The 25,392-nt window shown below is 39.0% G+C and overlaps 2 protein-coding genes across 4 annotated transcripts; one reads left to right on the forward strand and one right to left on the reverse strand.

Annotated features, from left to right (window-relative positions):
- loxl3b (lysyl oxidase-like 3b) lies at positions 1-18,136 on the forward strand. Of its 3 annotated transcripts, XM_053620975.1 has the most exons (17): positions 1-277; positions 3,175-3,501; positions 3,624-3,787; positions 4,236-4,447; positions 6,618-6,674; positions 9,273-9,347; positions 9,672-9,879; positions 9,966-10,146; positions 10,259-10,413; positions 12,243-12,413; positions 12,680-12,835; positions 13,546-13,705; positions 14,223-14,466; positions 14,634-14,749; positions 14,847-14,983; positions 15,759-15,870; positions 17,204-18,136. In XM_053620975.1, the coding sequence occupies exons 2-17, from the start codon at positions 3,183-3,185 to the stop codon at positions 17,275-17,277; spliced, it is 2,541 nt and encodes an 846-aa protein (XP_053476950.1). In that variant the 5' UTR covers positions 1-277; positions 3,175-3,182; the 3' UTR covers positions 17,278-18,136. The 3 variants fall into 3 exon arrangements, with proteins under 3 accessions (XP_053476950.1, XP_053476947.1, XP_053476948.1); XM_053620972.1 differs by lacking the exons at positions 6,618-6,674; positions 12,680-12,835 and having other exon boundaries at positions 9-277; XM_053620973.1 differs by lacking the exons at positions 6,618-6,674; positions 9,273-9,347; positions 12,680-12,835 and having other exon boundaries at positions 14-277.
- Positions 18,098-24,751, reverse strand: LOC128605501 (serine protease HTRA2, mitochondrial). Its single transcript, XM_053620980.1, has 8 exons — positions 23,546-24,751; positions 20,669-20,873; positions 20,331-20,525; positions 20,184-20,216; positions 19,960-20,068; positions 19,811-19,880; positions 19,606-19,701; positions 18,098-19,448 (listed from the first exon to the last, which is right to left on the reverse strand). The coding sequence occupies exons 1-8, from the start codon at positions 23,986-23,988 to the stop codon at positions 19,283-19,285; spliced, it is 1,317 nt and encodes a 438-aa protein (XP_053476955.1). The 5' UTR covers positions 23,989-24,751; the 3' UTR covers positions 18,098-19,282.
- Between the last annotated feature and the right edge of the window lie 641 nt (positions 24,752-25,392).

Below are 25,392 nucleotides of genomic sequence, written 5' to 3' on the forward strand. Positions count from 1 at the left end.
CTCGCTCGCTCTCTCCCCAACTCTCTCGCTCTCTCCTCTTTCTCTCTTTTCCATCTGGCACGTTTCTTTTTTTCAGGTCGCACTCATTATCTGGTTATTAGGAGTAGCAGTGCTGTTAATAAACAGGATAAACGTCGCTCTTTACAGCAGCTATGTCAAGTCTTCAGCGGTCTGAGGCATTTTCATAACTTGCCACTAAACTAAAATAAATAAATAAAAAAATTCTTCAGGGAATCGAGCAAAACTGAAAAGGATCGATAAGCTTTTTTAAAAAAAGGTAGGAGCCGCTGTTGTTTTCTTTCATTTACTCGTTCTTTTGTTGCTCTGGTCAAAATATGTTGTTGAATAACGGTTTCGGTATTTTGAGTAGACTGATAAGAAGATCAGGGCTGGTCGACACGTAGACTTCTACATGAACGCCTCATTCCACCTATTCAGTGCCCTCAATTTTTTTCCTCAGTGGTTTTTCATTTTTATTTTATTTCAGCAGCTGTTGCATTTTTATTTTATTTTTTTACATTTTACTTCGTTTGATTTCATTCGCAATGTTTTATTTAGGCCCACCTTTCCTGGATCGAGCACACTAAAGATAATAATGAGTAAATAAATCAACATTAAGCATGATAATCGACCCCAACAGCCAGTCTGTAAGGTATTAGTTGAACAATAGTAAATTGATTATGCTGTGATTTCATTCCTGGAATTTAATCTTCAGTTATATTTCTTCAATATTAGTTCCATATCATTAACCACTGACTTCAACATCCTTCATCATGCAAATGCAGTTTATTTGGAATAACAGACAATAAGCTAAATATAAGCATTCAGTTTTGTGTTTGCTGTGCTGGATTTCAGTTTTGCTGATTTCTCATATGCTACTATTGGCTGTTTTAAGGACAGCTTCCAAATGAGCTGTTGTGCCAATCATCCCATGAATCCCATTTCATCAATTGTATGCAGACACGAGTAGATCTAGTACCAGCCTATCATGTTAGCCTTATGACCCCTGTCATGCTTGTTTGCTGGAGTAACATGCACTATAGTTCTGTCCTCATGAACGGCCTATAATTATCTGGTGTCAAGTGGGTGAGTGCAAAGAAATTACAGAAATGTACAGTGCACAGGATTTGAAATCCACTCGTATAAAACATAGCTGTGTTAATATTGTGACAACCCATCCCAAAGCTCCCAAGTTCAACCCATGCCAAAGCCATATAACTGGTGGTATCAGCAGACTCTTGTTTTGACTTTAGTATTTGCACCGCTAGGGCCATGGTGCCCCTCCAGTCAGTCAATCTTATAACCTACTAACTGTCAGAGAAGATCCACACTGGCAAACCACATTTCTGTCAAATATTCTCATGAAATGCAAACCTCTGTGCCTGCTTCTGTTGAGATGTAGCAGTTTTGAGAGAGAGAAAAATGCACGCCCGTACTGAGACAGAGGATATTTATATGATTTTGATGTATGATAGACAGAGATAAAAGGTCTGTAGCATGAGTCTTTCAATCAGACCTATTTTATATGCTTTTATACTAATAGGGTTCCATGTAACATTGTTAAAGATACCATATGCATTTTTGTGTACATTCAGATGTATGCAGAATTTGTATTAAAGTGGTCTGTGGATCAGTGATGTGTGTTAGATATGGTCATTTGAATTGAGACCTTTTACGCACAATCTACCATGTGTTATGTTAGCTAGCAGTTTTGTAGAAGTAACTGTGGTCATATGTAATACAAAACTCAGAGAAGCACTTGCAGTTCATTTGGAATAGTAGTATCATAAGCTGGAGATTAAGTTTGCATAGTACCTATTGAAGACAATTATAGCCTCAATTATAGCCAAAGCACCAGAAAGGAAGGCAGTCAATATGTTATGATGTCCATTGGCCACAGCCGTCAGAGCTTCAGAACCACTAAGTATTGGTTTGTCCCTACTAGTGGTGCGCTAAAACAGGAGGCAATGTTTGCTATATAAGTCACTCAGTATAGTGACATAATATTCTCAAAGCAAACATTATATGCTTTGTCATTGTTTCTTTTCAAATCCAGAGCCACAGTACAGAGCCAAAAAATGTGCTATTATACTAGTTATTTACAGGCTGCAATTTATACTGTGATGCAGTCTAATCTTTTTCTATAGAAAGAGACTAATTTCCTGCTGGAGTTCACTATGAATTTCTATGGACTTTTTTTTATCCAACACACACCAAAGTGAAGATCCAGTAATAAGTTATACAGTAAATAGTAACAATTTAGATCACAGTGTCTAACTACTGTCAAACATATTTATAATTGTTATAATCATTATTTCTTTAATCATTATTAATCATTATCACTGAAGTGATCACTTGAATAGCATGGGTTCAATCTAAAGTTCAGTAACTGTAATATATGTAAAGCAACTTGATGTTAACTGCTACTTTCATACTAGAAAACATGCTGTTAACATAAAATATTCCAAATGTACATTTTAATCCAATGGTCTGAATTCTGTAGGAAGGTTCAGAAATACAGGATTCTAATGGTGTCAGTATACTGTATATGATGGTGCATCTTTGCCTGTTGTTGGATTATATTTGCTAAGTAAATACTTTGTAGTAAAAAAGTAAATAATTTTTAGTGTACAAACTTGGGGTTTTACACTAAATGGGAACCCTGACTGCTAGCTTTGGTAGCTTTGGAGTGTTGACACAGTTATCTCTCTTTTTTTTTTCTTGTTTTTTTTTCTTAAGGAATGGTTATTATAATTCATCACTTTGTGTGTATGTCTGATTTATGTGCAAATATGCATGGGGTATCCTGTGTGGGTATTCTCACAACATTGCTGGATTAGTTGTTTCAGGCTCAGACTAGTGAACTCAAGATCAAAGGGTAGAGATTATTTCCAAATGGACGTGGAAAATGAGGCCTTCGTGAGATGCTGAATCTGACTAATTTACTCAAACAAATGGTCATGAAGACACACATACAGTATACACAGTATGTGTATGTTAGTTACACAGTGCTAGTGGCTCATCCCTTTGGCCACCCTGTTTGCTTTTCTAAACTCTAGACAGCTGGTTCACATCATTCCTTCATGCAGACTCACAGACAGGCATGCTCAGTATCCATGCTTCTGTTCAGTATTCAATCAAAGAGTTCTTCTCTTTCACGTTCCCTCTCTACAGATCTAGCTATGGAGCACTCTCAGTGGTGGAGACACGTAGTCTTCCTCTTTTTTGGCATTTGGGTTCCATCATGCTTCGCTCAGACGGCATCCACTGTGCGCCCAAGTCCCACCCCAACAGTCAAGTCACCTGAGTATCTGAAGTTTCGACTAGCTGGTCATCCGCGAAAGCACAATGAGGGCCGAATCGAGGTTTTCTATAAGGGCGAATGGGGAACCATCTGTGACGATGACTTCTCACTGGCCAATGCTCATGTGCTCTGTCGCCAGCTCGGGTTTGTCTCTGCTACAGGCTGGGCCCACAGCGCCAAATACGGAAAGGGCACAGGTAACAATAATAACACACGGCAAGCTAATTTTACCTTTTAAAGATCACACTCAGAGCACATGTTTTTCAACTGCGTCTACTGAATGCATTCTGGATGGGTTGTGTGTATGTGTGTGTTTCAGGTAAGATCTGGTTAGATAACGTGCAGTGCAGTGGCAGTGAGAGGAGTATATCAGTGTGTAAGTCACGGGGATGGGGCAGCAGTGACTGTACTCATGATGAAGATGCTGGGGTGATCTGTAAGGATGAGAGGCTGCCAGGATTTGTTGACTCCAACATCATAGAGGTACAGTCTGTACCAAACTGCCTCATCTACTGTACCTACACAAACCACTTCTCAGTAACACATCTATATTTGTATGTATGTATGAATGAATGAGTGAAACCTAAAACTTAAAAACTTGGTTAATGACATTTTTTTCTGTAAAAAGAGATACATATTACAATCCTTGAATTTATTCACTTTACAAATGGATATCATATGGGAAGCATTTTTGTGGCAATCTTCTGCACCAGGTTTTTCTGATTATCTGATGTCTGCTACTGACTTTTTCCATTTATCCCTCATTGACTGACATTTGACAATTAGCTTAATTAAATTGACCTTAATCTGAATGACTCTTCACACTCTCTGCCTCTTTCTGATATTTTACCGCCTTCCCTCTGTCTCTCTTGCTAAGATTTTGTCTCACTGGCCTTCCTTCTTGTTTGGTTGCTTTGTGTCTGTCTCTTAGGTGCAGATGGATGAAAGGCATGTGGAGGAGGTGCGTCTCCGGCCTGTGGTATCCAGCAAAAGGCTGCCAGTGATAGAGGGAGTGGTGGAAGTAAAGTATAAAGACAGATGGGCCCAAATCTGTGATAACGGCTGGACACCTAAAAACTCAAGGGTTGTTTGCGGCATGATGGGTTTCCCCCATGAGAGGAAGGTCAACAAGAACTTCTACAAGTGAGTGTCCATGGAAATAAATAGTTTTATGTGATCACTTTGGAGGCAGTGTTTTTTTTTTGTTTTTTTTTGTTTTCTTTTAGGTTAATTTAGCTTCCCAAATAACAATCTCTGCCCACACATACACATGCTGAGAAATGGAAATAATGAGTCATATTCTCCTGTGTGTTAGCTGGCCAAGACAGGCCTGTGTTTGATACACACATACATACTGTACATACTTACATACACACAGACAAGTAAACATAATGTACAGACAGCATATATAGATAAATAGAATGCTTTACATTCCTATACCATACACAGACAGTACTGGAACTTGTAGACGTGTAATTCTGCTTGGTGCTTGCCCTGAAACACAGAGAGCAGTATGTTAGTGCACCAGTTTAACACTGAAATGACTGTTGTATCAATAGTCCACTATGTTGTCTGTGGGGAAAAAATCTCTGGAAAAGAGTATACATTAACACAACCTACCATAATCATCGTGCTTGTGTCTTTGGAAGTGAGTGAGATTAGATTCTGCTTTATTAAGAGGATGCTTTGTGAAAAGTATTATTTGCATTATCCTTGAATTTATATAAGATTGGTTGGGAAAAGAATGTTTCTGCTTGTGTGGCAAAGAGACAGTAGACAGTATACAGAATGGGGTGCCTGCTTAAAACAGAACGTTAGAGGAATGTCACACTTTTAGGAATGGCTGTTTCACCAAAGTTCATGCTGTCAATCACCAAGCAACCCCCCTTTCCCCACACACACTCGCAAACAAATACACCATCCAACAAAAAATACACCACCACCACCGCCAATACTTTACAGGGATACACACACACACACACACACACACACACACACACCCAGGCAAACAAGTTTATTTGCATGAGTTTACATGAAGCAGTTTATTAAAGGAAACCTGTGAATTGAGTGTAACCTTAAGAAAACCTTCACAGTTTTCCAATAATCCAGCACATCTTTAAAACTGCATATGCAAATTTTACATTCCACAGCTCTAGACATGTTGTTCATGAAAAACATTTTTGTGGTTAGTTAATTAAACCCTACACTGAAAATATGACTGAAAACTAGAAATTCTTGAACCTTGAACAAAATGTAACTGGATCATGTTTCTATTTAAATTTTAAGTTCAGCCGCATGCGTAGGAACCCTTAATTAGTCATCCATGAGTTCCTGTTTCACTGGGGTAGACATATGAGGTAACACAGAGGCCACATTCCTTCAGTCATTCATCAACATGGGGAGGAATAGAGAATAGTACAAATGATGTGCTGTTCTTCGCAGAACACCACAAAAAACATTTTCCATAACCTTTTTTAAAAACCCATCTTTACCAAGTGGGCCAATCATTCTGGAGCTGGTTGTATGTGAAGTGTACATATGTAATATTAATGGTAGTGGTGGATTGAGGTTAAAAATCAACTCACGGTTTTCCCTTAATGAACTTCATCGTGCAAATAGACTTGAAATGCTGAACATTTTTAACCAAGGGGGTCAATAATTATGGAACCTACTGTACACTAAACCCTCTTGTGTGGCATCTGATAGGATTTCCACTTCCCCACAGAAGCTTTTACAGTTCCTGGGATGTTTTTGGAAACTGTAAATGGAACTCTGTTAGGACTGTGGAATGTCTGATTTTGGAGAAATGTGCAAAGCATGCTGGTCTGGCACCTAAAATACACTGCTTCGTTCTCGGCATTAAAAGCAAATCAGATCCGTTTCTTTCAGACACAGTAGTCTGCAACTATCACTCTCTTGGAAAATGTGAAGATTTTAATAGTAATAATTAAAGAATTAAGATATTATGATATTAAAATGTCTTAAACCATATTATCATTGATAATTTAAACTGGTCATTTTAATAACCAGTTTATATTTAATATTAATTTAATATTAACAACATTTAATATTAATACATTTATAATAAGTCTAATTCTTATAACTTTCCTTACATTCATTGTATCAGAAGAAGTGGGATACAGAGTTATTCCTATTTCAGACCACTGCATAAGTGAGGTATTACACATCCCTGTCCCACTACAGAATTAGTGTCAGTGTCTGTATATGTCTTTGTGTCTTTCTGTGTGTGTCTGTGTACATGTGCCAATCCCTGCGTAAAATAGATCCTTATTTCATTCCTTATCTCCTGCAGGCATCTCAGAAAGAGATCCACTGTGCCAAAAGTCAAAATTAGAGTAAAAGCAGACAGGTATCATCTAAGGGGGAGAACCTGGTAGTGCTCTTCCCCTAGAGGTCTATAGTGCATTGTGTCTTGTAGAGACTCATCTTTAGTGGTGGTAGTCACTTTCTAACTAACAATTAACTTTGCTTCGGGGTAAACATTGTTTTCAGTGAATTGCTTAATTATCTGATGAATAATTGAGGCTAATTCACGTGCTTTTGTTTTGTTGTTTTAAAGAGAAAATATTTGTCCATTGTTAAGCATGCCTGATTGCCTTTTACAGCCTCATACAGTATTAACACAGTTGTCTCTAGAGTCACATTTTGTGGTATAATCACCCTCTCACGGTTCATCGTAAAAGTGAAGAACTACAACCACTTTGATGGTGGTTGTTTCTGGCACCTGTTTAAGGTCACTTTTAGTTGAGTTTAATTGATTTGTCTTAAAGATTAGCAGGAGGGGTGACAATAATAGTAGGTGTTATCAAATAAACAGAGACGAGCACTTAAATTCCTGTTTATAGCAGGATACATTGCAAAATAATATACCTACATAGACCTATCTATGGATAAAAAATAAGCTATTAAGCCGGTGACCTTATAGTTCCTCAGGAAGAGACACTATGAGGTTCTTGACACTATGAGGACAAGGAGCGTGTTTTGCACCCATTTTGTAAGGAACATAGATGGAATAATAGTTTTATTTAGAATTTTCTGTGGTGGTAATCCCAATAATTCTGATATCAGATCTCTCTTATAGCATAATCGAGTGCTGGCTGAAATATGAACATCATAGGCTTTGACAACTATTTGTTTTATGTCTTTAATTTTCTCCTCTTTATACATATAATACTGGGTATGCCACAGCCAAAAGGCAATCTAAAAGTAAATTGGTATCTTTGATTAAGAAAAAAAAATTTAATCAGGGTGGGAATTCCCTGGGATTTTATGACTTATTTGCGTAATGTATTTTGAGGGGAAAAATGCTACATAACATACATATAAAATAAATATTAAACAGTAGTTTTATGCTGGAATGATCATTTTAGTGACATTCTTCAGGTTTTAAAATGAGGTTAAAAAGTATTAAGGTTTAAATGTGTACCTCGCCTTTCTGCTATTCCTCAAACTTTTGGCTTTTAAGAATGTACCCAAATGAAAATGCAAAAAATGCAACAAATAATTTTTGATTTCTGCTACATAACTGCCAAAATAACATGAAACAATAAGTTGTGAACAGTATTGTGTAATGTGTAGCTCAATATGTTTAATATAGTCTAGTGCCTAGAGATTAAATACCTTATGAACACATTCAACCATTTGTAGTACCAATATGTAAAGTATAGTCATTTGTAGTAAAATTAGAATTATATAAGTAACAAAATAAAATATAAAAATGAGAAAAAAATATATATTATATTTCGTTTTTGTCATTTTGTTCTTTTTTATTTTTGCTCATTTTGCTTTTATCCAAAGTGACTTACAACAGAGGCAGGATACAACTGAGGTTTAAGACTGGATCGAAGGGATAAAGAGAAAAACTCATACTGTGCACACTTTATAAAGGAAAACAGAAAAAGTCATTTGGGCCAGGAAAAGGGGGGGGGGGGTAGAGGAGAATGACAGAGTAGGAATGGAGAGAATGACACAGGGATCATGACCCATGTGGAACTCTTTCACATCTGTGTGTTCTATTAACCTAATTCAAAACTATACCTCTGTCTGAGTAAAAAAACTAATGGACACTGAGAGAGATGCAGAAAGAGGGCATTCTGGGTTACTCATGACATCATCATAAAGCAATTCACTTATTACTACTACTAACTAACAATTCTAATAACACTTTCTACTAATAATAGTATATACCACCGTTACTCACAATCCATGGATCTATGAATCCATGAAGTGTCTTTAACTGTTTTTTTTCCCTAACATAAGAATATGAGCAGTGGGAAAGGTGGATAAGCAAAAAGATCATTATCTACTAAGTATTTATCTGTTATTGTAAGATATTACATACTATGATGGTACATTTAACTGATACTAGCATGCATACTATCCTATGTTCACCTAATAATACACTATATGACCAAAAGTTTGTGGACACCTGACCATCACACCCATATGTTTGCCTTCCGCAAACTGTTTCCGCAAAGTTTGAAGCACACAGAGACGAGAACTTAAAGTGTCCTGCACTCGAGTGTCCTGCACCTCAACCCCACTGATCACTTTTGGGGTGAACTGGAACTCTGACTCTGGCCAAGACCTCCTCATCCGACATCAACGTCAGACCTCACTAATGCTCTTGTTGCTGAATGGACGCATCTCCACAGCCATGCTCCAAAATCTAGTGGAAATCCTTCCTGAAGAGTTAAGAGAGGTTATTAGAACAGCAAAGTAGCAACTAAATCTGGAACAGGATGTTTAATAAGCACATACAGGTATGATTGGGCACGTGTCCACATACTTTTGGCCATGTAGTGTAAGATCACCATAGATGCAGAACTTTTTCATTTTTTAATCACCTTTCCCATGTACCCATAATATATATGTGTTTGTGAATGCATGCAAGATTTATAGTGGAAAGGTGAATGTTTTTCAGACTTAATGGATGTTTGCATTGCAGGCAAGAAGCCAAAGCTAAAGCTATCACTAAAGCTAGTTCTAAGTCTAAACCTGGCAACTCGGCCACAGCCAAAAGGTAACCTTGCTAAAAGTGGGGGTAATTGACCATGATCAGCCTTGTGTAGCTGCTGAGCATGTGTACAGATGTTTGAATTTTGGTTTCTACCAAATGTTTAAGTTGTTTATTTCAAGTGTTTTGCGTTTATGTCTGTTAGACTAGAGTTAGATCCGATTAGGCTGAATAAAATGACAGAAAAGAGAAAAAAAAATCACTCAATACGACAGAGGATGTTCTCTTTGTCAGTAGAACACTATTCTATTTATAGGCCTTGTGTTTTCAGACACAACTAGAACCCCGTATATACCAACACCTGTCCTTCCTTATCTATCGCTGTCTTAGACTGTATGCAGACCGGCAGAAGAATTACTTCCTGGTTCACTCTGTGGCATGTTTAGGCACGGAGGTTCACCTAGCTGCCTGTCCTCTGGAGTTTAACCACGTTAATGCCACTGAAAGCTGCCCAGGTGGCATGCCTGCTGTCGTCAGCTGTGTGCCTGGACCAGAGTATGCTCAAAACCGTGCCATGAAGAAAAAACTCAAATCCTCGGTAATATGTTGTGTGTGAATAACCCAGGTTTTTACCTGTATTTTATCCTGCCGGACTATTCTTATGGATTGTTCTCTCTCGTGCAGAGCACAGTGCGTCTGAAAGGCGGAGCAAAGCCAGGAGAGGGCCGTGTGGAGGTGCTGAAAGGCAATGAATGGGGGACAGTGTGTGATGATCGCTGGAACATGCAGTCTGCCAGCGTGGTGTGCAGAGAACTGGGCTATGGCTCTGCTAAGGAGGCTCTTACTGGAGCTCGCATGGGACAAGGTGTGATGGAGGAACAGAGATAGAAGCCAAGCACATTCAGGGAAATATATTTGCATAATGTTTATGTGACTCTGTGTGTGTGTGTGTGTGTGTGTGTGTGTGTGTGTTGCAGGCATTGGTCCAATCTACATGAACGAGGTCCAGTGCACAGGTCATGAGCGTTCTCTATGGAACTGCCGCTATAAGAACATTACTGCTGAAGACTGCAAGCACACAGAGGATGCTGCAGTCCGATGTAACGTGCCATACATGGGCTTTGAGAAAACGGTCAGAGCCACCTTTCTCACCTTTCATACACACAAACACTACGGGTGTAACGATGCATGATTCAATTCACAATACATGATACTGGCTTCGTGATTCATTTGAACTGGAAATGGCGCTTCAGAATCAGCTAAAATGCCTGACTTCCGCAGCTTCTTTCTCGGCTATATATATATTTCGACTCTATAGGTTGCGCAGAGAGGGGCACGGTGGCTTAGTGGTTAACAAGGGGTTGGGGGTTTGATTCCCAACTCAGCCCTTTGTGCACAGAGTTAGCATATTCACCCTGTGATTCGGGGGTTTCCTTCCCCAGTCCAAAAACATGCATTGTAGGCTGATTGGCATTTCCAGATTGTTCATAGTGTGTGAATGGGTGTGTATGTGTGATTGTACCCAGAGATGGGTTGGAACCCCGTCCAGGGTGTCCCCCATTTCTTGCCCCGAGTCCCATGGGATAGGCTTCAGACTCCCCGCAACCCTGTGTAGGATAAGCGATACAGAAAACGGATGGATGGATGGATGGATGGGTTGCACAGATTGGGACCTCTGGTGTACAAACAGTGCAATTGCATTACATGTATAATTAATAGAATGCTCATATACACTATATGAATTGCATATTTCTACAATCGTATCACAGTGTATCATTACACCCCTAATAAACACTACTAATAAATGATGTTGTTGTGTTTAGATTTATGTTAGTGTTATGCTATGTAGTTTAGTTGTGACAGATTATTTTTGAAGAATTATTGTCTCTTTTTCTGTCCCTTGTATTGTTGCTTTATTGTTACTTCTGTTTTTGAGGATGTCATTAATAGATGCATAGAATGAAATCAATGTCTTTGGCAGTGATGCAGTGATACTGTAATATAGACAATAGTTTTTTCTCTCACCAGAAAGGAACTTCCTGGTGCTTACAACAGTAAAACCTATCTTCACTAAACATCAGCTTACATCATTTTAATTCGGCTTATTGTGTGGCCTGATTAATGTTTTGATACACTAATTATTATTATTATTAGTAGTAGTAGTAGTAGTAGTAGTAGTAGTAGTAGTAGTAGTAAGATTGAAATTTGCAACTGAAGCATTGCAGAATGGCAGTGTATTTCATGCAAATTGGGTTTACATAATTAAGCTCTATCCTGCTGCAATAAGTTCTAATAATATATCTGATAAGCTACAGTATGCTCTTAATAGGTAATGTACTGCTAAAATACATATAACCATTATAAATAACTTGTTCAGTGTGACACTCCACACCATAATATTGGCCAATTATGTAAAATGTTTGAAAACATTGCTTGCTGTAATATACCAGGGCTTGAAATGAACTTTGTGGTTACTTGTGAACAAGCAACATTTTAACTGATTGACAAAACCAAGCCTCTCATGACCTGTCCATCACTTTTTGTTGATTTTATTGGTAAATACACTGGGTTTTGTTGGTGATTGTTTGGTAAAAACACTTTTTTGGTGATTTTATTTTGTGGAAAATGCACTTTTTATTCTCCGGTGCTTGCTGTTCTGACATTTTTGGCCCTGCCCTGCTTTTGTGGTGGCAAGGGTTGATAAACTGTACAGAAATCAGAATTTAGCCATCTGGCTTTGAGATAGATTAAAATTGAAGAATAATTTCAAGCCTGGTTATTTTCAAGACCTGCCAAAAAATAAATGCATATTAAGTTATATTCAGCCTCCTAGCAGACATTACTCACAGTGCATCTGCATTTCCAAACTCTTTCCTAACCCTCCTTCCTTTATGACCCTGCTGCTATAGAGGAAGTTGACCCCTTCCTGCTTCTTTTCTCCTTGGGCTGTTTCCTGATCAGGTCCGTATCACAGGCGGTCGAACACGCTATGAAGGCCGTGTGGAAGTGTTGCGCACCAGCACTAACGGAACACAACACTGGGGTCTGATCTGTGGAGAAGGCTGGGGTACCAGTGAGGCCATGGTGGTGTGCAGACAGCTGGGCCTTGGATACTCCAACCATGGCATGCAAGTAGGACAATACCACTAACAGTGGCACCGATTGCCTACTATCTGCTTTGCATAAACCCTTTCCTGAGATCCATCACTGATGTCACGGATGCTTAACATATTACAAATCACTGCTTTACACTGACATTACACTAACAGTAACACATAGAGAACAGACTGGCAGCTTGAAGGTAGTGCAGGAACAGACAGGAAAGGTTGTGTGACTGTGTGATGTAAAAAAAGAAGAAGGTGTGAGCGTATGTAATGACGTGTAGGCTGTGTGTACAGGTACGGCTGGTGGGTGGGCGGTCAGAGTATGAGGGGAGAGTGGAGGTTTGGGTGGGTCAGCGCTGGGGCAGTGTGTGCAGTGAGGGCTGGACCACCAAAGAGGCCATGGTGGCTTGCAGACAGCTAGGGCTGGGGTTCAGCATGCATGCTATTACTGTGAGTATACACACATACACACACACACACACACACATGCACGCACACACTCTCAGTAATATCTGAGTACTCATGAAATGCAGTGATCCACATAGTACATAGTTACAAGTCTGCAGTAGATTACAGTGGTTCTAGTCTAGATTTTAAATATCCCGCAGGGCTTTTGGTAGTTGACAGTCTGTCCCACTCCCCCCAGACTCTAAACTTTTTGGTGGCAGTGGTAGCTCAGTGGTTAAGGCATTGGGCTTCTGCTCAGAAGGTCATGAGTTCAAATCCCAAAACAACCAAGCTGCCACTGTTAGGCGCTTGAGCAAGGCCCTTACCCATCAACTGCCCAGGTGTATAACTGAGATATAAGTCACTCTGTATAAGGGTGTCTGTCAAATGCCATAAATAAATACACCAGTTTTTGATCTAATCTCTGTCCATTGCTTCTGTTGAACACACAAATGCGTAGTGCACACAGCCATAAGTACATTATGAGTATTATGATCCCTTGTTCTGTGATCTGCTTTATTGCTGAAATCTACTACTGAAGTCAGCAGCATTCACTAGTATCAGACAGGACGTGCACATATACAGTGTATGTTCTTAGGCTAAAAGTAACTCTGTTCAGCATTTTCTGTCTCTCTCAGCTTCACACACACATTTTCATTCAGTCCTCAAGAAATCAGAAGTACAGTGTTTGTGTTTGTGTGGTGGCTTTTAAGGAAACGTGGTACTGGGACGGCAGTAATGTGACTAACATGGTGATGAGCGGCGTGAAGTGCACGGGAGACGAACTGGCCCTCAGCCAGTGCCAGCAACACAAAACCGTCACCTGCCAGAAAACAGCTGCACGGTTCGCTGCAGGCGTTATCTGCTCAGAGAGTGAGTAAGCGTAAAAATACACACAAATACGCACACAGCACAGGGGGTTTTAGTGTGACGGTTCATTTGTGTTGTAACAATTCATTTGCACAACAAAATGAGGATGTCAACTTTTCTTCTGCTTTGTTTTTTTGTTCCTGCTCATGTGTGCTTTCTTAACAATGCAGCCAGGACATTAAAAGGTGAGATGAGAAATGCTGGCTGCACAGTTCTAAAAATAAAAATAAAACTATGAGGATACTTTATGTAGCAGGTTTACGGTAATAAGCTGTTGACTTACAAAACTTGGCATCTGATCTAAAACTGAGCAGAAAATACTTCAATATAACAGTAAATCAAATGACTGGATCAAAGAAATCACACAATGTACATAATACACTACATATAGAGTACAGCCCAACAAGTACCAGTCCCATTGTCATGTCATTAGGCCTACATGTTCCTACTTTATATGAGCACACACCAAGAGTTTGCACTTATTTGAATTTCGTGATGTTGTGTATGTGTGTTTCGTCAGCTGCATCTGATCTGGTTTTGAACGCATCTCTGGTGCAGCAGACGGCATATATTGAGGACCGTCCTCTGCACATGCTGTACTGCGCTGCAGAGGAGGACTGTCTGTCTAAAAGTGCCGCGAAAGTCAACTGGCCCTACGGCCACCGTCGCCTGCTCCGCTTCTCCTCGCAGATCCACAACATTGGTCGTGCTGACTTCAGGCCTAAAGCTGGACGCCACTCCTGGGTCTGGCACGCATGCCATGGGTAAGTATGCTGTGTGATGTTTTGGAATTACTGTATGGGGCTGGTGGGAGGTGATCATTTAAACACACACTTGTAATAAAGCATGCAGTTAGTATTCTAAGATCATGCATATGCACATGCATTATAGAAGAAAAAGGCATAATGTGGGTTACTGCGTGGTTCTGTAGGCATTATCACAGTATGGATATCTTCACACACTATGACTTGCTGAGTGTCAATGGCACCAAGGTGGCAGAGGGACACAAAGCTAGCTTCTGTCTAGAAGACAGCGACTGTCAGGAGGGTAAGACAAGCAAACACACACACAAATATATATATATACTGTATATAGATACTTGCTGCTTCTCTAAATGACACATTGGTTTGTGTTAATATTGCAGGTGTTTCCAAGCGTTATGAATGTGCTAATTTTGGAGAGCAGGGCATCACAGTAGGATGCTGGGATCTGTACCGGCATGATATCGACTGCCAGTGGATCGACATCACTGATGTCAAACCAGGAAATTACATCATGCAGGTCAGTCATGCCTAGGAGTGTATAATAGAGGGTGTCCCAAAAGTCTCAATACACTGAGGAAATGAACACAATTAGCATAGCAAATGTAGCTTTATTTACAAAACATTCTCTACATGATTGACAGTTTTTTTGTACACACACGTGGAGTCATCTCTCCCACTCATGATTAACACGTGTGGTGATATGAATGTAATTCCAGCCATGAGAATAATTTCAATAAGGCTATATGGGGAAAAAAAGTATCTAATATGATCTAAGTATGAAAAGTTTTTGCTAAAATGTCTTAATTTCCCCGATGTATGGAGACTTTTTGGGACCCAAATACGTCTTTTGCTATTGCAAATAACTATATGTACCATTGTGTGCTATGTGCATCCTGACCAATCTTAGATTTTTCCACATATTTAAATGTGTGTGGTTTTTGAAGATCACATAAGCCAAAATAAATAAATAAATGTTAGAATATTGTAAGGCTGACCAATCTTTACTCATATCTCTGTGAGATCTGTGAAATTTTTACTTAATTATTATTTATATTTTCAACATTAATATTAGATTTTTTTTATGTTTGCTTTTGTATATTGTAATATAGTTTTGCCCCAAAAGTAGTTAAATATTAATTATATGAAAGTATTTTTCCTTTCACAAGCAGCCAAATCTTGTGGCAAAATTATACACTGAGAAACATCGTTTTTTCCCCTAAACTAATATCTGGGCAGAATTTCTGACATGAATGAATTTGTGATGTCTGTGTTCTGTATTATTGGTGTTTCAGGTTGTGATAAATCCTAATTTTGAGGTGTCTGAGAGCGACTACACAAATAATGCCATGAAATGCAACTGCAAATATGATGGCCACAGGATCTGGTTTCACAACTGTCATACCGGTGAGAGTTCTTTACTCGCAGCTTTGTACACAACCACACAGTGCTTCAGACATTCATGATGTAAATCCAGAACAACTGAAAACAAAGTGATCTTAAGCCAGCAACACACAGTATAATTTTAAGTTAAGGTATGGGCTGCTGCAATATGAACTAGCTGAAGCTAACTTAAAGATACAGCAAGCAGCCAGCAACACTTTTCAGTAGTCCAGTATAAAAGTAATGGAAGCATGCACTAGCTTGTTAGCATTATTTTGTGTTAGCATTGATTATACTTTCTGTGTCTTGTTTTCAGAGATGTTACTTACATGTCAATCTAGGAATCATATTTAGTGTAACACCAAGGCCCAAGCTTGATATTGATATTGATAATGATATTTCTGGTCTTTCAGGCTTCTATGTCTTTTACATTCTAACATTTTACATAGTTATGCAACCGAATCTGGTCAGACTGATAAGTGTAGTTACACTGTGTGGCCATATGGCTGTGGGGATTTGGCCAGTTCAGCCCTAAGAACATTAGTGAGGTCAAGCACAGATGTTGGGCGAGGACACCTGGGGTGCAGTCAGGAAGAGCTGGCATGAAGTGGATAAATTGGAACTCCAACCTCATGGAGCTCGCTGTGTACACAGGGACATTGTCCTATTGGAACAGGTTTGGGCCTCTTAGTTCCACTTATGGCATATTGTAATACTACAGTATACAAAGACAATTGTGTGCTTCCAACTTTGTGGCAACAGTTTAGGGTAGGCCCACATATGGGTGTGATGGTCAGGCATCCACATACTTTTGCCATATAGTGTATGTATCATCAGCATAGGAATAAAAGCCAGCATTATGTTTGCAGAAGACATCTCCAAGAGGCTGGACATAGAGAGAGATAATAACTTGTCTGGCTAAACCGAGTGTGTTTCCAGGCCTGTCCATTAAAACATGGTCAATAATGTCAAATGCTCCGTTTTAGTCCAGCACTACTGAAACAGAACATGTCCACAATCCAAGAAACTGATACTGATTATGTACTATGATTCTTCTGGAAACCAGACCGAGATACATGATACATGCTTATTATACCTACTGAGAAAATAACAAAGCTTTCTCAAGAGATGGCTTAACAGCCATTAGATTTAGGTAAGGGTCAAAAATAGACAGAAACACTACCTAGATGTCCTCACGTTTGTGTCATTAACTACAAGGTCAGTGTGAGCACACACACTGTGGTGTTTCAAGCAGACTTTATTCCGATTGATCTACTTTTATCTACCGGCTTATATTTGTACAGTGTATGCATGAAAAGAATATGGACAGTTGTCTACACTCTCTGTTTCCTGACAGGTGATGCTTTCAGTGAGGAGGCAGAGAGGAAGTTTGAGAAATACCCAGGACAGCTCAATAATGAGATCTCCTAATCCATAAATCAGCACACCGTCTCAGACATTTGACCTTCTCATTTGGACTGGATCATATACAATATATTAGCCAGGTTACAGAGTAAGGATCTCTCTTACTCTTTTCATGTTCACACTCAAGGAACAGGCAAGGTCTGTCAGAGGGAATGCCAGCAATCACACTCATGGTGTTAGCACCTAAGACCTTGCCATTCTGAGGGTCAAGTGTTCGAATCTTGAGCTTGTTAAGTAGTGCTCTATTTAAAAAACAAAACATAACCTCATTTTTAGGTAACAATATGGGCATTAGTCTTTAGGTTTTAATAATCATCAGAAAATAACCAGTGTGTGCCACGCATTTATTCACTCCACAGGCATAGTTTATGTTTATGGTGCTATGTGTTGACTGCCAAAAATGTTTAAGGACAGCATTATATAGTATTACACAAAAATGTGCAAATGTGACAGTTGTCATCTACTTGAATAATGTGTCTTCATCACATAGGAATAATTCAGCTGAAACATTTTTATTTCATATGAACACAAGCTTCCTATTCATCAAAACATCACATAAACAAACAGTATCTTAAAAAATATTTCCCATAATGCCATTCTTACTGAGGGTCTTGTTGAGACAAACCCTATCAAAGTAATGAATGTTGTTTTTTGACTGAGTTTTATGAATGTTTTTAGGCCAATTTCTGGGTTTAAAAGCATTATGTACTTTTCTGTGGCTTTTGTAAAATTATGTTACATATTCATGCTGTATTTTTAAAAACAAAAACTTATTTATACTTCTAACTATACTTCATGAACCACACAAGATAGTGAATGAACAAAGTTTTTTTTTTTTTTTTTTTTTTTTTTACTTTTAATTATACATACCTAAGTAAACTGCTTTTTAATTAATGAAATCTTGCTGACTGGCTCCTGGCATTTCACTTTACTCGCTTTTGTATAGCAAATATTCTTCTGAGTTCTTTAACATTAGAAGTTTATTTGTATTTTTTGTTTCAAACAGAATTGCAGTCAAAGGTATGTTCATTTTATAACACAATGTATGCCAAAGTGTGCACTAGAAACCGGATGTACAGGTGCATTAGGACCACTCGTGGCCTTCAGAAAACTTATGAGAATAATTTCTCCAACACTGTTTCAAACGTAATCATTTACTGCTACTTTAAGGGGGGGGGAAACCATGTGTAAATGTATGTCAAAGACAGAAGACAGAATTAAAAACCTCTCCTTCACATGTACAGGGATAAACAAAATCAGTGGTAAGAAATTGGGCCAGCTTTGACTTCATGATGAACTTTCTAGCTGTAAATTGGCCCATTTTTATAAACAGACAATATTTGGAACAGCTGCAAGCTTAAAAGCAATATTACGCAACAAAGTGTGGATTGGTGTGTTGCCATGGTTTTCTCATACAAGTGTAAAACATTATTAAAAAAAAAAAAAAAAAACACACACACACACCATATTTTTGTTTCCAGGTCTAAGGCTCAAATGTGCTCACAGCATCATTTCAATGGCTTTGAGTCATATACACACGGATGCCTGTTCAAAAATACTAGCCTTCGTTCGCAATGTGTTTAATGTCTCACATTTTTCTCTCTCATTCCAATATATTGTCTAAAACCTGTATGTGTGCACATCTGCCCCATCACATCACTTTCAACAAGCCACATTAACTGAGGAAAAATTTGTCCCAAGAATCCTTGTGACATTTTCAACTTAGAACTTAATATAAACTCATTGCTAACATACACCCAAGCATGGGTGTAACCACGCACTCTTTAGAGGGGGGTGGGGGGGGGGTCGTGTCAATGTTAAGGAAATACCAATCCCCCCCCCCCATATACAGTACAAATTATTTTCTATATGTCCCCATTTAATGAACCCTGCCAATGGATCTGTCTCCCTTCAGAACATTTGACATCCTAATCTTTTTTTTTAATCTTCCTTTTTGTATATTTCTCTTCTGCAACTTTTCCATAAGGCAAAATACTGAGTCTGGTATATGTTATTCTGTGAACTCAGTTGTCATGTGCAGCATCAGGAGGTCTTGACCTCTGCGCAGTACCATGTTGATGCTGTCACTTGTCCGTACTGCATTATAGATTTCTTCTGATGTGTTCACCTTCACGCCATTGACCTCCACCACAATGTCACCTGGTTTCATACCCGCTCTGACACACACACAGACACACACACACACAACAAAGTGAGGCCACATTTACTCAGATTAGATACTCAATGTTGTGTTTACAAACAGTAATGAATTTGACACTGTATGTCAAATCTGTAAGAAGTATGTAGTCAATGTCAGCATTTTAATCTGCTAACCTGTTGGCTGGAGAGCCAGTGATGACACGATGGATGAGGATTCCATGTGCTACATCAGGGAAGGAGGGATCGCGCATCTTCAACTCAGCGATTATACTAAAGGGCAATAAGACATCAAGAATGAATGCAGCTCTGATAAGTTGCAACTGTGTATTTTTCAGTTCGTGTGTGTGTATATCTACATGAGCACTGATGGGTCAGGTACCTGGGTGTGAGAGTTAACATCGTCACTCCTATGTAGCGCCGTTTGTTTTCAGACCCACTAAACCAGGAACCTGTAAACAACATGTTAGCAATTAGCAATCCAGAGTATCATAAATGATGGAAAAGAATAAGGACAATGATCCATAGTACTCTTTTTGTCAGCTGCATGCTCAAGGAAAAGACGAAGCCTGTCAGAGGGAATGGCAAAGGAAATCCCAGCCGTCACCTTCATGGTATTAATACCAATGACCTCGCCATCCTGAGAGTAAAAAAAAAAGTTTGAATACTGAGTGTGTGATACAGTGCTTTAATTCCTATTACAAATTTACGACTCTGTGTTTATGTATTGTTTATGGTAGGTTTATGGAACTCACCAAATTAATAAGTGGACCACCTGAATTCCCAAACTGTAAAGGTACAAGGCAGTAGATAAATCAGAAGATTTCACCACTTTGTTTTTACACATCTAGAGTTTGATAGAAACACGTAATCTATAAGTGGACAATTTGGTGCATGCTCACATCTATGGCAGCATCGGTCTGTATGTAGTCCATGTTGCCATTAGACAGCCCCAGCTCTTTGCTGCCTCTTTGAGCCGAACTAACTATTCCAGATGTGATGGTGTTCCTCAGAGCGAAAGGGCTCCCCATGGCAACCACAAACTCCCCCTGACGTACATCTAACGACTTTCCAAGACACAATGTGGGCAAGGGATGCTGAAAACAATCCCAGAAGAACCAAAGATCAGTGACAAAGCCAATGAAGATGATAAATATAGAAAAGCATGAGCTGTAACCAAGCACACATGATCTCTATTCTTGTGTATCATCAGTAACACTCACAGTATTATCAGTGTTACCTTGGCATTGATTTTAATTGTTGCAATGTCTGCAGCCTGGTCCACATCTTGTACAGTGGCATTGTATGTCTCTCCGTTGGCAAGTTTGACACGAACCCCACGCTTGTTGGCTACTACATGAGCGTTGGTCACTATGAGGCCATCAGCCTTGATGATGAAGCCAGATCCATTAGAGATAGGGATCTCACGGCCAGAGAATGGATGCCTGTTAAGAAATGATGCCCAGAATGGCTTAGTCTACATAATTATGCAAAGTACAGTTGTTTATTCAAACTAATATTTCAGATACAATAATTATATTGTATAACGGGCACAATGTTTAATAAACAAAGTGGGGCCACATTGCTGAGGCAACCACTATGTGCTCAGGCCTCTGTGTGATCTCAGACAACAAGGCTGATTTAATCTTATTGAATGCAAATCTATAAATTCTCACTGACGTAAACTTGGCTTTTTCAACTCCTATAATTCAATGAAATTATTCATTTGAGTGCAAACATGTGCATACGTCTAGGACAATATGATAAGACAAAGAATTGTAATGAATACCAAAAGGGCATTTTGTATATACAAAAGGTCTCAATGTTGCAATTTTACCATATGCCTATGGCTGGTGTTGTGCACTATTGTGTTATTAATACTCTAAAACTGGGTTCTCTTAAGTTTAAGGAACTTTTATAAATCTATTACTATATACAATATTCAATTCAATTCAATTCAATTTGTATAGCACTTTTAACAATGGACATTGTCCCAAAGCAGCTTTACAGAAATATATAAATTCAGGATATAGATTTTAAATGTATGAGTTTATCTCTAATGAGCAAGCCAGAGGCGACAGTGGCAGGGAAAAACTCCCTGAGATGATATGGCCAAAAGTTTGTGGAGTGTGTCGAACCATCACAGTCACGTGTACTGGTTGAACATCCTTTTCCAGATTTAGTCCCCTGTTGCTGTTATAACAACCTCCACTCTTCTGGGAAGGCTTTCCACTAAATTTTGGAATGTGGCTGTGTGCCCATTCAGCCACAAGCACATTCGGGTACTGATGTTGGGGAAAAGGCCTGCAGCGTTCAAGTTCATCCCAAAGTTGTTCAGTGCTGTTGAGTTCTTCCGCACCAATGTTGGCAAATCATGTCTTCATCAACCTTGGTTTGTGCACAGGATTATTGTCATACTGGAACAGGTTTGGACCTCTTCGTTCCAGTGAAGGAAAATCTTAAATCAACAATGTATAAGGACATCTTATACAATTGTGTGCTTCTGGCTTTGTGGCAACAGTTTGGGCAAGACAGTCAGTTGTCCACAAACCGTTGGCCATATAGTGTAGATAATCTAATGATTTAGTAAACATTAAATACCTTAGCTTAATTTACATTAAGTCCACATGACAATAACTTAGTGATGACAATAAAGTAGTACACAAAAATGATAATAATAATGAAAAACTATTTTATAGTGCACCTTTAAACGTACACAAAATAAGCAGTACACAGAAAAAAAGAAAATAATGATATACAAGATTGGCACCCTGTCCAGGGTGTACCCCGCCTTGTGCCCCATGCTTCCTGGGATAGGCTCCAGGTTTCCTCGTGACCCTGAAATTATAAGCGGTATAGAAGATGGATGGATGGATGGATGATATATAAATAAAAATAATAAAAATAATAATAATAAAAGTAGACATCAGCAAGCAAATGCTAGTTTAAAAAAGTATGTCCTGAGTTGAGCTTTAAATATGTTAAAGGTCTGAGCTTCCCTAAGTTCAAGAGGAAGAGAGTTCTAAAGGATAGGACCAGAGACAGAAAAATCCCTGTGACCCATAGATCTTAAAGCGCACCTATTATGGTTTTGAAACGTGCCTAATTTTGTTTTAAAGGTCTCATACAATAGATTTACATGCATCCAAGGGCAAAAACACTTTAATGTGCTCATAATTTCAATTGCAGCATTACCTTTTTTCCCCCAGTGTCACAAATGACTCGTTCTAAAGGATTAATTCTAAACTCCTCCCTTCAGAGAGCATACTCTGCTCTGATTGGTGAGATGCCCCAGTCTGTTGTGATTAGTCTACTGCTGTCAGTGTGTTTCAAACAGGAAACGCCCACTACCATAACGAGTTTCAGCTCCTTCTGTTAGCGAGCAGCAGATGAAGACCAGAGGTGGGGATTTTTGTTAAAAACCTACGTAGGTTAGTACAGGAAGTAAACTCTGGAATTACTAACGACTCGTTTCAGCTGTTCAGACTCGGTTCCTCCTTTTGGGTGTCAATAACTCAGTTTGTCCTGCGCTTTGATTTCTGAAACTTTGTAGACGTTTTTACATTCACAGACCGCTCTATAACACACTACATGAAAGGTCATATTTAAAAAAGCATAATAGGTGCACCTTAAGCGGGTTTGTGGAACAGTCAACAAATTAGACTGTGAGGAGTGCAGTCTAGGATTTGGGATGTAAGGGATTAACAAAGCAGACAAATAATGGGGAGCCAAGCCATGTAATGCTTAGTATGTCAGCATCATAATTTTAAACTCGACACGGAACCTGAACGGAACAGGAGTAATATGATTGCATGTCCTGGTCCGAGTCAGGATCCTGGCAGCACAGTTTTGTAGGCTACATATTGGAGCTTATTGAGTGTGGATTTAGAAACTCCAGCTAAAACGGCGTTACAGTAACCTATCCGAGTGACAACGAATGAGTTTATCAGCTTTTCAGCTACAGACAAATTTAGCTTGTTATATTTCTGAGGTGAAAAAAAATCATATGTTCTGTGTAGTGAGTTTGCTCTACCTGCTACACCCACATTGTGGAGTACTGGAGTAACTACAAACTGTGTATAAAGGAGTCATTAATGTTGTCTGGAGTTAAACTCACCGCCCTAATATCTCAATGTAGACTACAGCTGGCGCTGACTTCTCCACTACATCCGCAATAAAGTTGTATTTATACCGCGGAGTGTCGTCTTTGTATGGGGCAGCACAGTAAGCTTGGGGTATGAGGAAGTGGTTTACAGTCTTTGTGAGAAATCTTGTCCTCTGAGAGACATCTTTATCCCGCTCACTGTGTAAAGCAGCTCCACTCAGCCCCAGTCCTAACGCCGCGGCTCCAAGGAGATATGTCCGAGCTGAACCACCACCGCCTTCCCGTCCTCCTCCCGACACCGGGGCTCTAAAGATCGGCGTTTTCTCTTTAGTTTGCTCCCCCGAACATGTGTTGGATACAGTTCGAACAAGTCCCAGTGGCGACAATTTTACATGACGTCCACTCTCCTGGAGGCATATGATGGACCTTATGAGAGGACGAGGTATTGTTGCCATATTGCATCAGATATTAAATAACTTCTCAGGAAACTCTGCACGCGTCTGACAACCAATATTCTTGATACAGTCCTTTTTACGAAACTTTCTCCGAGAGAATTCCACCACCGACCCACATCAAATTAAACTCCGGGTTGGAGCTTTACACTAATTCAGTACTACCTCCACACAGCTCGTGCTCCGGAAGTCTGTTAACTGCGCATGCGTGGATATGTCCCGTCATAATCAAGAAACGTCAGATGCAGTTCAAATGGGACTCGTGTGTCAGTCTGAAGCAATATCTGCTTTTCACAGGCAGATTTACAGGCAGACTTGGTTTGATTTTTAAAAATGTTCTGTTAGTCAGTCAGTTAATTAATTCTCAAGGGATATTGTTCTAATACAAGGAATTTTCTAGATCTTTTTCAGTCTCCCATCTCCCCCAAAATAATTTTCTATAGTCATTGGTCCTATTCTATCAGGTGTTGCTTTATTGAAGAAGAAGAAGAAGAAGAAGAAGAAGAAGAGGAAGAAGAGGGGGGGCTCATTCCTTGTTACCAGATCTCACTTTATCCGATTGACACTCCTGTTGGCAGACTGTGTTTTGCTTCACCCGGCAAAACGTAATAAATTAGTCAGCTCTTTATTTCAACAGGACATTGTTACTGTACCCTCTGTGACTGCTTATTGGAATAATGCAGTAGGTAGCTTTTGCTGGAAGAAACACACCTTTTTTTTCCCCCTTAACAAGCAAAGTAACGATTTCATTCAAAATAACTCACAACTATTACCCTGCAAACCAGTATATGAAAAAGTTTCAAAATGATATAAGATTGAAATATATCAACCTAAAAAACGTATCTTATAAATCTGATTGTGTTGCTTGCTAAGTTCCACATTTACAGATCCAAATATTCAAACTCTAGCCCTCTCTTTTTGTTTTTCTAAAAGAATTTCAGCAATATCTTACACTGCTTAAATTGTCTAAGAACAAAAATAAAGCTTTAAATGCGACTTTTAGTGACTTCTGATCCTTCGTTCTTTTTTCCTTCTCTGTTTTGTTTTGTTTCTCATTATGTTATTGTCTGTGTATTGTTCTGAGCATTAATTTTTTTAAAGTGTCAATCTGAAACGGAAGACATAGTGTGTTATTGTTGTCTATTGATGAGCTAAGAAGATTAAGATACATCATAGCTATTTTAAATATATCTTCATTATTTGGTTTCAGACGGGAAATGTAGAATCGTATGAAGCCCAAGGCAATACCATGAATATTAATTAATGCTTCGAACTGAACTGATAGGCTGAGACAATAATAATATATTTTAAATGTAATAATACTCGTGTTCTTGTGTAGCAAGTATTGTCCAGGTGATGGCAGTGTGGTGCTATAGGCTCTTACCTATGAAAGACGAAGGGCCCGAA

The sequence above is a fragment of the Ictalurus furcatus genome, chromosome 3 (genome assembly GCF_023375685.1).
Source record: "Ictalurus furcatus strain D&B chromosome 3, Billie_1.0, whole genome shotgun sequence".
NCBI lineage: Eukaryota > Metazoa > Chordata > Actinopteri > Siluriformes > Ictaluridae > Ictalurus > Ictalurus furcatus.

Excerpts from the sequence above, each read along its gene's own strand:
- loxl3b (XM_053620975.1), top strand. The coding sequence starts at position 3,183 with ATGGAGCACTCTCAGTGGTGGAGACACGTAGTCTTCCTCTTTTTTGGC. Across the intron at positions 3,502-3,623 it reads CAAATACGGAAAGGGCACAG|GTAAGATCTGGTTAGATAAC; the intron begins GTAACAATAATA and ends TGTGTGTTTCAG. Across the intron at positions 12,414-12,679 it reads ACTCCAACCATGGCATGCAA|GTACGGCTGGTGGGTGGGCG; the intron begins GTAGGACAATAC and ends CTGTGTGTACAG.
- LOC128605501 (XM_053620980.1), bottom strand. The coding sequence starts at position 23,988 with ATGGCAACAATACCTCGTCCTCTCATAAGGTCCATCATATGCCTCCAG. Across the intron at positions 19,881-19,959 it reads GCATGCAGCTGACAAAAAGA|GTTCCTGGTTTAGTGGGTCT; the intron begins GTACTATGGATC and ends TGTTGTTTACAG. Across the intron at positions 19,702-19,810 it reads ATGTTAACTCTCACACCCAG|TATAATCGCTGAGTTGAAGA; the intron begins GTACCTGACCCA and ends ATTGCCCTTTAG.